Genomic DNA, 13,451 nt, shown 5'->3' with positions numbered 1-13,451 from the left:
CAGGGGGTGACCTGGCGGCCAGGGGCCTCTTCTGGCCCAGAAGCAGGGTGGTCCTGGGCACAGCTGTGTGTGGCCTCACAAGGATCAAACAGTCATAACAAAAGTTAATTCAGTCTTTTACTCAAACATCTGAAATAAGTACATTTTTCCCTCTTATTTAATTTCTCCACATTCATCATGCACTATCTATCATACATTGTCTTTCATAAAAAATCACTCTTTCACAATAACTAGCATACATTGTGTAAATGAAATGAGAAGATTTGACTTTATGCAAAAACTTAACTGGGATTTCAGCGAGATAATATAATGGGTCACAGAATGAGAAGTGAATATACAAATCAGAGATCATATTTTATTTCCAATGGAATAATGACCATTTTATTTTTTTATTTCCAATGGAATATCGACAGGATTTTATAATGGCTCTCTATGTTACTTGAACAGGCTATTCAAATAAAAAACAATAAAGGTTCATCATGCTTGAAATATGTCTGAAATCTAGCCATTGAGAGGTTCCAGAGTAGAGTCCAGTTTTGTGCCTTACCCTACACTGAAAATCGGAGCCTTCTAGTCCAAGGCATCCAGAAGTGATGACTGGCATGCCGGAATCATCTTCTTCAATCATCGTGAAACAATATCCATCTGTGCTAAAAACCACAGAAAGTATCCACGTCAGAACAGGTACCATCATTCGCACAACCCCCGGGGGTGTGGGATTGAACAGTGCATAGGATGCTGCCTTGTATGCAATGCCCTGGGTTCCATCCCTTGCACCCCATGTGGTCTCCAAACCCCACCAGGGGAGACCCCAGAACATTGCCAGGTGTGCCCTCCACAGAAAACAAAACAGAAAATCCCCAAACTTTTATGAAAGTAGGTTTAATGACCACAAAACCATTGGCAATCTCTTCTTTGTTTTTGAACATGTGAAAAAGAGGAATCAAAATTTTAGTATTACAGGTACCTCTAACAATCACATACACCAGTTACTAAACACCTACTTTGTTATTTCACAGTCTTCACCTTCATCAATCTGGAAAAAAACTGTTCTGTGAAGAAAATACTGTCAATCCTCTATCTTCTACTTGAGGATACTACAGCTTCAGTACCGCTCATGATCTCTCTAAGCCTAGACGCCGAAAATGAGAAGAACCAGCAGCGGTTTGAACCATGCAGGCAAAAGTTCTTTTTGGTTCTACTTGCTCTGGGATACCAAAATTAATTCATATTTTTCTAAAACAAAGAATTCAGAACGGTAGAAATTGGAATCAACTCATCTCTTATTTATGGGACTTAATGATACACAGCAAGAGAGAGTCAGAGCAAACATGGGAGAACTAAGCCACCCCCCCCGAGTTGGGGGAGAGGGTAGAGGTAGGGTGTTAGGGTCCTGGGGGTGGACAGGATACCCTCGGCAAAGGGGGTACGGTATTGGAATTATGTGCATGAGAAACCATTGGGTTGGAGCGATAGCACAGCGGTAGGGCATTTGCCTTGCACGCAGCCAACATGACCGACCCGAGTTCGATTCCTTCACCCCTCTCGGAGAGCCCGGCAAGCTACCGGGAGTATCTCGCCTGCATGGCAGAGCCTGGCAAGCTCCCCATGATGTATTCGATATGCCAAACACAGTAACAACAAAGTCTCCAATGGAGACGTTACTGGGCCTGCTCGAGCAAATCGATGAACAATGGGAGGACAGTGAAAGTGAGAAACCATTACCAATAGCATCGTAAACAACAGAATCTTAGTTAAAAATCTCTTTTAAAATAAAGGACTGGAGCGATAGCACAGCGGTAGGGTGTTTGCCTTACCCGCAGCCGGCCCACCAGAGCCGGGTTTGATTCCTCAGCCTCTCTCGGAGAGCCCAGCAAGCTACCAAGAGTATCTCACCTGCACAGCAAAGCCTGGCAAGCTACCCATATCGTATTCAATATGCCAAACACAGTAACAAGTCTCACAATGGAGACGTTTCTGGGCCCATTCAAACAAATCGATGAACAACGGGAGGACAGTGCTACAGTGCTTTAAAATAAAGAAATTGGGCTCAACACAGCATGAGATGACTCCAGATCTGTCACTGGTGCCTTTGGCGGGTCCCTCTCTGAGAGCACTGAGCGCTATGGAAGTGTCTGGGATTGAGCCAGAGTGGGTAATACGGGTATCAGCAAGGCCTTTTAATACAACCAGGAAATGAAGACACACAGTTCGGATGTACAGGTGGTTTTCTGGAGTAGAAAGCACTTTCCTGGTGCAGGACGACTAGCACCGCAGTCAGACGTCTGCCTTGCCTGCAGCTGACCTGGGTGTGATCTCAGCCACCACTTCCAGCCCTCCCAGCATCAATCACCCCACTGACCCCACAACTGAGCAAGGAGTTAGTTCTGGGCACTGCTGAGTGCTGAGTGCGACCCACAATGATTTGCACTTGTTCTCTGCATTCAGTCCTCTCACAGTGAACACCATTTCTGTTTACAGATGAGGAACTTGAAGTGTCTGGCAATAAAAACTATCCAAACAAACGCATAAAGAAACAATGACGGCAATCAGGGAGCTCAGTTCATGTGGACCCGTTTTACATATTCCCCTTGGCACCTCCAAAGAGGCAGTCCTGTCTCTGTAAGTCGCCAAGATGAATGTCAGCAGACTCTCCGTGTAGTGATAAAACCACACTGGCTTGTGCTAAGCAGTAAGTCCTGAACTATTTCTCCATCTCCTTCCAGGAAGTGCAGACCACAGGGGGCGGGAGGCAAAATCACAGCATGGAATTAGGATGATTTGTGGGTTTGTCTGTCTGTTTAGTGATAGTGGCGTTCTTCTCTGCATTAACCTTCGGTTATCTTCGGCACCCTTAGAATTGTCGACTTGGTTGATAAGCCTCAAGTGATCCCAAAGACCTCCGTTTATAAGAACCGGCACGCAAAGTTCAACACGCTAATGGATGCTACTGAGGGTCAACAATAAATCTCTTGGTAAAACCAAGGTCACATGCATAAACGTTGTGGTGGAGAAAGAATAGCTCTGAGGGCCTCGTGCTCCAAATTCTTTGGGGCTTTTTAGGTCATTTACTGAAACTGCTATGAAAACCTAAAGCATGTAAACACTAAAGGTAATAAATAAAGGAGCTGTCCCTTATCAACTCAAATAATTTAAGCAAACAGTTTCCATGTAGGTATTTTTATCCCTATCCTATGATTTAAACCATGCAAAATAAGTAGTTTATAGTTCTTACTAAAAAAAAATCGGGATTTGTCAGAAATAGTCACCTTAATTATTTTACATAGCACAGCAGCAGGGTGTTTGCCTTGCATGCGGCCGACTCGACTCAACCTACCCGGGTTAAATTCCTCTGCCCCGCTCAGAGAGCCCAGCAAGCTACCGAGAGTATCTTGCCCGCACGGCAAAGCCTGGCAAGCTACCGGTGGCGTATCTGATATGTCAAAAACAGTAATAACAAGTCTCAAAATGGAGACATTACTGGGCCTGCTCGAGCAAATCGATGAACAATGGGAGGACAGTGACAGTGATAATTATTTTACACGAAGAATTATATTTCTGACGTGAGGAATTCATATAGGCTAGAAAAGTTGCTATATTAAAAAGACATTTCTCCATCATTATAACTTGTTTATAAAGAGGGAGAAGTGAAACACTCAAAGGGGCCATAACACCAGCACAGAGTTCATGGCACTTGCCTGGTGCCCTGCTGACCCCACTCCATTTGCAGGACCACATAAGGCCCTTCAGGCAGTGCCAGAGAGATCCCTGAGCACGGAGGCACCAGGAAGCCCTGGGCACAACCAGCTGGGCCCAAATCTAAGGATTCACAGTCACGGTCACAGTCCTCCCGTTGTTCATTGATCTGCTTGAGCGGGCCCAGTAACATCTCCATCACGAGACTTGTTGTTACTGTGTTTGGCATATTGTGTACGTCACGAGTAGCTTACCAGGCTCTGCTGTGTGGGCGAGATACTCTCGGTAGCTTGCCGGGCTCTCTGAGAGGGAAGGAGGAATCGAACCCGGCTTGGCCAGGCTGGCTGTGCACAAGGCAAACGCCCTACCGCTGTGCTATTGCTCCAGCCCAAACCTAAGGATTATTAAAATAAATCAGCAGGATGTGGAGGAGAGAACCTGGAAAAAATATTAAGTAGATCATACGCTGTAATTTCGATCACAACACGGAGATGAAAGCTATTTTAAATGTGTATCTGTGTAGAATCAGACACTGCCTGGAGGGAGGTAAGAAAAAGACAATGGTTCCATCCTGAGATCCTGACCGTGAATGTAGGACAGGCTGTGATAGGATAACACGGTTTCCACCTCATCCTGGGTCTGCTGGTATGCGACAGAGATGGCTGGAATTGGGAAACAGAGACTTCACACCCATCCTACATGGGAATCAAGGCCAAGAATGACTTTGGTCTAGAGTTTGGTGAATAGAGTTATTGACAATACTTAACAAAGAGACTTAAAACCCAGCGAACTTTGCACAGATTATCTGAATTGCTCTGTGGTACCTCAGAATCACTTACATTGATTAGTCCGTCTTTTGTATGAATCTTTTCAGTGAAATAGCATTGGCAATCAACGAGAAAATGCTGAAGTTCGAGGTGGGGTGGGACCCCAGCTGGACAGTCTCCAGACCCTTAACTAAACTGAAAGCACATACTCTCTACTTTCAGAAGTGTTTTGCCCAGGGCTGAAAGATTTCATGCAGGATTACTCAGAGAGCTTTTTCTTGCAGGTTAGCAAACTGCTTGTTAATGGTCTGTGAGGAGATTAATACAGAAAATGCGTAAAAGGACACATCCACACCCCATTGCATCTCAATGAGAGAACTTAGGAAAATGCGTGAAATTTGTACTTTAAAAAATCTTTATTTTTAGAATAATTCATTTCCACTATGCTTTCAAAAGGCATCAGAACTGAATTTATAGGAGGGGAGGAAAATGTGTGACCAGAAATAGCTCCAGGTTACTAATTAGGATTGAATGATGGAGACTCTTCATGTGTGCGGAGAGTGGTCTCAGCATGGTGGTGGCTGGTCCTGGAGGTCTTCGGCTGCCGGAGCCCTGGTTAGGGCGGGGAGGAAAGCTCAACCCACTCCCCTCCAAAGGGCCCGGCGAGGACAGCCAGGCGCGGGGGCATAAGACAAAGTCACGCGGGTTCTGGGGCCAAGATCTCCAAGCCTACTCGGATAGAGGCCGAGCATCCTCCACCCAGATCCTCCAAATTCCAGTAGGCGGGGGTCACACCCACCAACTGGCCCCCTGGCGCCGTGTAATCCCAACAGCGGCCAAGACTCAGAGACTATAAAATCCAGCCCCCGGACGAGACCAGTGCAGTCTCCTGCCCCTGCGCCTGGCTGTTCCTCGCCGGGGTCCCTTGGAGGGGAGCGGGTTGAGCTTTCCTCCCCGCCCCGACCAGGGCTCCGGCAGCCGAAGACCTCCAGGACAAGCCACCACCATGCTGAGACCACTCTCCGCACACATGAAGGTACTAGCAGAGGGACAAAGCCACGCAGGTTCCGGGGCCGAGATCTCCAAGCCTGCTCGGATTGGGGCTGAGCATCCTCCACCCAGATCCCCCAAATTCCAGTAGGCGGGGATCACACCACCACCTGGCCCCCTGGCGCCGTGTAATCCCATAGCGGCCAAGACTCAGAGACTATAAAAACCAGCTCCTGGAACCACGCGGCTGCAAATGCTGCAAATCTTATTATGACATCTCATTATCTTATTCCTACTTTGGACAAGCTGGCAGGCTACCAAATGTAGCCTGCCCACACGGCAGAGTCTGGCAAACTCCCCGTGGCGTACCCAATATGCCAAATACCAGTAACAATGATGGGTCTCATTCTCCTAAAGAGCCTTGAATATAATCTCAGGGCTAGGATGAAGGAGACGTTACTGGGGCCTGCTCAAGGCAATCGATGAATAACAGGATGATTTGTGATTTTGTGTGATGGAGACTCTGAGCCTCCAGGCCTGGAGGTGGAGGCCTGGTCCGTTCTAAGTCCGAGGGCAGAAGATGTGAGCCGTGACTCACAGTGATTGATCCCCACTCATGTGCAACTAAACTGGAGCCAATACCTCATTAGCCAAGTGTATGCGCTTCTTATTCAAGATTGAATGCAAGAATCGAAAGATTCCTGAGAGCCAGCGTTAAACAAGCTCTGGGAATCATGGCCACAAACCTTCTCGTCATCCAGGTGTGGATAGAAAATGACTTAACCTGTCAGATAGTTTGGTAGCTCTTCCCTGGAAATAGGGAGTGATACACTCTTTGGAGAGCCACTACAGAGTTAAGGACAGGTAAGGATACACGTGCAGGGTTTCTAAAATGTCCCATCGGTAGTGGGCGGCTGACTCGGTCTAAGGTCAGGGCACCCCTGCCCCACTGCAGGTTTCCATGGTTACTGCACTGAAGTGTCTCTGTGCTTTTCCTTCCCTCTGTTTTCAAATTTCCAACACGAATCCCGGTCCCAGTCAATCCATTTCAACATGGACATTGAGTTTCCCTAAGTTCCGGTCACCAACGCACCTGAGGGCTGTGCTGCAGATTCTTCCCCACCAACTCCGATGCCCACCTGCACCCTTGCTCCTGGGAGCCTCTGCTTCACACGGCAGCCATGCTCACAGCTTCTCTCCTCCTGAGTCTCCCAATGAGTGGCCCTTGTCTCTCACCATTCCGTGTCTGAGGCCCTGGGCGGCTCCAGCTGACTAGATTGATCTGTTATTGTCTCCAGCTCTCAATGCCACCTAGCCAAGGCCCCCGCGGCTCCCAGCTTGGTCTGCCACCGACTGGGTAAGCAGTGGTTAGAGGACATGGCGAGACACAGTCTTGAAGACATCCTCCCTTACACTAAGCAAGAGACGTGGCCCCCACGTCCATCCTCCCCCAGGAGAGAGAGGAGACGTGTGAGCCCCCACAAAGCAACAGGGTCCCATGCAACTGTCATCCCCTGCCCCCACCCCTTAGACACAGGAATAGTCACCTCAGATGGAACGTCCTTGTGATTGGGTTCTCTGGTTTGAAGATGGCCTCTTTCACAGCATGGGCACAGCTCCAGGACTGGGGGACCTGCCTGAGCTCTGCGTCTGACACTTTGTGGACCCCCAAGGACCACTAGACATGGTCTCAGTGGCCTTACAGCATGGCTGGGTCAAGCAGTACCTTGCGGCCAGGCCAGGCCCTGAATCCTCAGAAACACACAGTTTGGGCTGAATCCACTGGGAGTGGCCCCCGGGGCCACTGAAAGCTGCTCCAGAGAAGCCCCCCAAACAGCACAGCAGGCAGGCATGCCCCCCGACAGTCAGGCTCTCCCCTTCTCTACTCTGAGCCCCAAAGTGTATTCTACTGTCTTCTCTCTGGCTTCTCACACTGACTATGCCGAAATCTTCAGTTTGCTATTCCTGTCCCTCTGTCCTCCTAAATCCACGATATCCCCAAACCTACGGTGTCCTTCCAGTCCCCTCCCGTGTTGAATTCATCGATAATACGTTGCTTCTAATGATTGCTATGTTGCAGCCGACTCCTCCCTGCCCTGGGACAGTCCAAGCCAAGGTCGCTTTCTCCCCATATGTTCTTGCCAAAAACACGCTTCAGCTCGTCCCAAACTTACTCTTCATCCCCGCACATCTGTTAGCTCTTCCTGCATTAACTTCTGTCAATCTGACACAGTCAGCAAACTAAAGCCAAGAAAACTCTTCAAAGAAAAAGCAAATCATCAATCCCCACCATCTCTCCTGCTAAAACAACCTCTGAGTGCTTGTACCTCAGTCCTTTCAAAAGCCCAGGAGAAGAGGTTCCATTGCTTGAATCTGAATGATGGAGAAGACTGAATATAAAACCACTAGCCTACAAATGCAAATGACTCACTCATTTAGTACAGGCAGAGTCAAAATAATAAAACAGTTATCTAATTCGCTTCTTTTTTGTTTGGTTTTGGTTTGGTTTGGGGGCCACACCTGGTGGTGCTTAAGATTTACTCCAAGCTCTGTGCTCATCAGGGATTGATCACTCCTGGCAGATCTCAGGGGACCATAGGTCATGTGTCAAAACTGGTTGGCCATGTGCAAGGCAATAGCCTCTATAAACTACATGTAAATATATATATACAAATTTATATATAAATTTAAACTTATATATATTAAAATTTAAAATTATATATATTTATTTGTAAATATATTTATAGGTATCTATAAATATATATATAAATTCGGTCCCCTAATTTGCTTCTTTCTGCTAACATTTCCTCATACTATTTCTGTTTCTATAATAGGTAATTTTTCCATGAAATACTGGCTGACCTTTAGAGTACTTCTACCTTGGCACAATACTCAGTGATCCCAACTTTGTTCCATGTACAAGAGTCAAGATACCGGACTTTTTTGGGTAGAAAATCCATATATCTTATGATGATAAAATTTCCCTATCGTGCTAAGGGTTGTTCTGTTGATTAAACTATAAGTTCATTTGGGAATACACCTAACTTTTCTCTGTGTTATTCACCTACTATGTATTTCATGAGCTGCTTATAAAGGGATAGATCTTATATTTCACCTCATAGGAAGTTTCAGAAAAACTTTTAAAGTTTCCAGGAGAAAAGTTTCTGGAAAAAAAAATTTCAGAGAAAAAACCCAAAATATTCATTTCAACTTCCTGTTCCTTCCTTGAACATGTGCAAATGGTTGCCCAGATATTCTGCCTGGACTTTAAATCCCAGCTCCCATTTTAAATGCATTACCCTTCTTGGTGCTTCTCTATTTTATTACTATTATCATTACAAAATTAACATGAAAGATTTCTGTGACATTTCAACTTCTGTGATACATGTTTGTCTGATCATCCTCCTCTCCCTGGACACACTCTGACCCACTGGACTGGGTCTACTGCTGTCCACTACTGCCCTCACCCTTCCACTGGGGAACAAATACAGATGACAGCATAGAGATGCCCAAGGAAGGAAGAGACAGAAATTCAGTTAGGAAGTTGTCAATGAAACAATAAAGTGAGTGTACAAGCACCGTGGTCTACTGAGTTCATTCTCTAGGACTTGGAAAATATCTTTAATGACAGCGGAATCAGATAAGCATTGTCACTTTGCTTCTTATTTTCCATTTGTGAATATTCCTCAACTTAGATGTTCTCTCCTCAATCCTAATACCAAAATGTGACAGATGGCTAAAACTAGCAAACACCTTTGATGACCCCTACCGTAGAATTTATTTGGGGACCCAATTTTTTGAAGAAAATAAATGATTTGTACTCCATGAGGAGATGCCTGAAACCGTGGACACCTGAAGTTAGGGAGGAGGTCAGGAGACCATTTTGCATTGTAGTTACAATGTGAGTCAATATTTCTCTACTTTACACAATCATAGACTCTGACACGCTGTAGAGTTAGGTCCTATCACCCAAACTGTGCTCTTGGAAACACCACCCTCTGAGTCTCTGATTGAAGAAGTAAAGCTTCTGCCCAACCATGTTTCAATAATGCATCAGACCAACCTGCAGATATTGTTAACCGAGTCTTCTGGGCAGTGGTGATGGCATTTGCAGCGCAAGGTCTTCGGACGCGGGGTGGGGGTGAGGCTCTCAGCTGCCCCGTTCCTGGTGCCCACATTTAGCTTTCCTGAACTTCGCAAAAGCATGGTCTCAAGGAAGTCTCCTGAGAAAAAGGGAGAGGGAGTGTCTAAGTATCTGGAAAACCCAATCTCAGTATTTTGTGCAGTGAATACATTAATTGAGATAAAGCAGTAAACATTCATAAGATATGTAACAGGAAACAAATGTTCTCATGTTCCAGACCCTGACAATTCTACTCTGTACAGAGCATATGCATACACTGGCATAGAAAACTTTCCCGATACTTTTTATTTTATGTGAGGGTCGCCTCACAGAGTCTCTCGGGGGCGGGGGGTGAGAGGGAAGTGATGCAGGGATGAAACTCAAGGCTTCACACAGGCAAGGTATGTGCTATACCCCTTGAACCGAATCTTTGTCCAAGAATACTCTTTACACATAACATTTGAATAACTTATTTTTATTCGATAAATGAGCTGTTAGATGGAATGAGAAAACAAAAACATGGAGTTTAAAAATGAAGATCTGTACATAGTAAATAAATCATGAAACTGGCAGTTAAATTCTCATTGTTTGAACCCTAACACTGCCTTTCAGCCAGTGTCTTTAACTTAGGGATCTCTTTAGATATATGCTGTGTCTTTTAAAGACACCATTAGATGTAGTTACAATAAAAATAAATTGATATTATGATGAGCACTGACTTATCACTGAATATATTTCAAACGATTCATTTTCTCCCATCAAGTCTTACATTCAAATGTAAGACTACAACAAAAATGGGGATTCTGCACCTTCGTTGGAAGACTTGACAGTAAACATGAGCTCTAAATGCCACCCTCCCGGCCAACATCAGGTTTCTATGCTGGCAGGTAACTCAGTGCTACACCCCTTGCCTTTTCACGAGAGACTCGGCGCTTGATCCACAGCAACAGAGAAAAAATATGTGTGTGTCTGGGGGTAGGGTTGAGGGGTGTTAGCAAGGCGAGGCCCAAGTGTCCCGTTACAACAGATGCCTACGTGATGCTCTGCCCAGCATCACAGATAAAGAAATAAATTACTAACAGTTTCTAAAGGACTTTGAAAACATTCATAAATGTTCATATTTTATTTTCTGAACCTTAAATTGGAGACAATTATAAGAACTGACTTCATGCCAAGAAGTTAGGGTGTACATTGTGCATTATTATTTAATAAACATTTTAAAAGGTTAAGATTTGAAGAACCTAATTTTTTACCTTTTGAGTAGTAAGACAAAGTTTCAGTAATATAGTGACATATTGACATGGCTTAATATTTTCTTCGCTTTGGGAATGAAATGAACCCAAGAAAAACGTAAATTAGGTGACTCCTATTACATTTCAGGAATTGTACTAAATGAGCGCAGTCTCCTGCCCCCGCGCCTGGCTATTCCTCGCCAGGGCCCTTGGAGGGGAGCGGGTTGAGCTTTCCTCCCCGCCCTGGCCAGGGCTCCGGCAGCCAAAGACCTCCAGGACCAGCCACCACCATGCTGAGACCACTCTCCGCACACCTGAAGGTACCAGCAGAGGGACAAAGCCACGTGGGTTCCGGGGCCGATATCTCCAAGCCTACTCGGATTGGAGTCAAGCATCCTCCACCCAGATCCTCCAACTTCCAGTAGGCGGGGGTCACACCCACCACCTGGCCCCCTGGCGCCGTGTAATCCCATCAGCGGCCAAGACTCTGAAACTATAAAAACCAGCTCCCAGAATCACGTGGCCGTGCGACATCTTATTATGACATCTCACTCCTACTTTGACAAACTGGCAGGCTACCGAATGTAGCCTGCCCACAGGGCAGAGTCTGGCAAACTCCCCGTGGCGTTCCCAATATGCCAAATACCAGTAACAATGATGGATCTCATTCTCCTAAAGAGCCTTGAATATAATCTCAGGGCTAGGATGAAGGAGACGTTACTGGGGCCTGCTCGAGGCAATCGACGAATAACAGGATGATCTGTGATCTGATCTGTACTAAATATTCTCATTTATGCAATATCATTGAAAAAATTGTTACCCTAGGCAATGTTTGATTTAATATCTGTTTCACAACCCATCCAACTTGCCTGTTTTAAATAAATGCTTAAGAAAACTTATACCTATCAGACTCTGAATCTACAAAGTACATTGAGGAAAACATGGCCGGAGTGCTCCAAGATTAGCCCTCAAAGAGGTCTACAGTGAGATGGTGCCATTGGCAAAGGTTACAGAATCAGCACGGAACAAATGGGAACAAACCAAACTAAACATTTCTCTAGGGCAAAGGAAATAGGGACTAAAACCAAATGGCGGCTTTCATGTGCCTTTTGGCCAGTTGAATTTCATCTTTGAAGAAGCTTCTGTTCATTTCTGCCCCCTACTCGTTGGATGTTCTTTTCATGTGAAGTTCTACAAGTGCCTTGTACATCTTTGATATTATTTCTCTAACAGATGGATATTGAGTAAATAATTTTTCTCATTCCCTGGGCTGTCTTTGTGTCTTGGTCACTATTTCCTTTGAGGTGCAGAAGCTTCTTAGCTCAGTGTAGTCCCGTTTGCTTATCTTTGCTTCCACTTGCTGGGTCAGTGGTGTTTCACCTTTGAAGATGCCTTGGGCTTCAAAGCCATGGAGGGTTCTGCCTACATTTTCCTCCATGGTCCTCCTGGATTCAGGTCTGATGTTGAGGTCTTTGGCCCATTTTGGTCTGACTTTTGCACCTGGCATTAGACAGAGGTCTGAGTTCTTTTTTTTTTTACATGCAGCTTCCCAGGATTCCCAGAACTACTTGTTGAAGAGGCTTTCCTGGCTCCACTTCATATTTCTTGATCCTTTATCAAAGATTAAATGATCATGTATTTGGGAGTCTGTCAGGATATTCATCTCTATTCCTCTGTTCTGCAGATTTGTCCCCAGGGAGATGCAAATCCAAAAAACAATGAGATATCCTCTCACATCACAAAGAGGGAAACACTGTAATTACCATGACAGAAGACAGACTACCTAAAGCCTCCAGAGAGAAGCAAAAGTTCAAACACAAGAGAAACAATGGAGGAACCACAGAGCTCTCACAGGAAACCATCCTAGTATAAAAGGCATGGACGGCATATTCGGCATATTCATAGTATTGAGCACAAAAAGCCATTTTATCCAGCTTCTTCTCAGATCACAAGGCTATGAAAATTGAAATGAACCATGAAAGAGAGAGAGGCATGAGCTCCAAGACTTGGAAACGGAGCAATCACTGCTCTCCAGAGGGAATCCGACTGCTTGTCTGCTTGCACAGCCCAAGACCCTCCTGGCAGCTGCTACTCCTTCCTCACCTGGGATGGGCTCTGTTTTCCTGTGCTGGTCACTGAGTGGGACAGGCAGGGAGACTTCACCTGCAATGTGCTTCGCCATCTGAACATCTTACAAGCACAGTGAACTTGGCTCTTAGGATGACAATGGTAGCTTGGCTCTAGATGCTTCAAACCAAAGCCTGGTCTTGACACTGGACAAATCACTTCTAGAACGATTGTCAAGATTAAACACGGTTGCGTAGACTTCCAAAAATAACGAATGTGTTAACACGTAAAAGAAAATGTGACCTTTTATCAGGAATAGATGCACAGGGAGCCAAAACGATTCAGGAAAGTACTGTTGGCTCCTAATAAAGATGCCATTTACATCCTAATGAGCATCTAAAGTTGCCTTGGTACAATGTGGCATGAAAAAGTAAAAGTAATGAAAAGATAAAATGATTGCTTTTAATTAGCATTATTAACTCAATGGATGCTAAGTGAAAAATCCGAGACAGCTGGAAAGTTCTTTCCTGGCTTATGCCAAAATAATCCAATCAAGAGAGTGATTTAGGTAAAAGT

General features: G+C 45.2%; 1 protein-coding gene across 3 annotated transcripts in view; it reads right to left on the bottom strand.

Moving 5' to 3' along the window:
- The window catches only part of BMPR1B (bone morphogenetic protein receptor type 1B), a 62,725-nt gene that overhangs the window by 24,601 nt on the left and 24,673 nt on the right, over nucleotides 1–13,451 (bottom strand). The window contains exons 2-3 of one of the 3 annotated variants that reach the window (XM_056106623.1): nucleotides 9,517–9,676; nucleotides 548–650 (exon numbers count right to left, since the gene is read on the bottom strand). In XM_056106623.1, the coding sequence (XP_055962598.1) occupies nucleotides 548–650; nucleotides 9,517–9,659 (246 nt within the window). In that variant the 5' untranslated portion in view covers nucleotides 9,660–9,676. The remainder of the gene's footprint in view (nucleotides 1–547; nucleotides 651–9,516; nucleotides 9,677–13,451) is intronic. The other 2 variants (XM_056106624.1, XM_056106625.1) reach the window with 2 other exon arrangements.

This window comes from Sorex fumeus, unplaced genomic scaffold (genome assembly GCF_029834395.1).
Source record: "Sorex fumeus unplaced genomic scaffold, SorFum_2.1 ptg000136l, whole genome shotgun sequence".
In the NCBI taxonomy this organism is placed as follows: domain Eukaryota; kingdom Metazoa; phylum Chordata; class Mammalia; order Eulipotyphla; family Soricidae; genus Sorex; species Sorex fumeus.
This window is presented reverse-complemented; position numbering and strand designations above follow the sequence as displayed.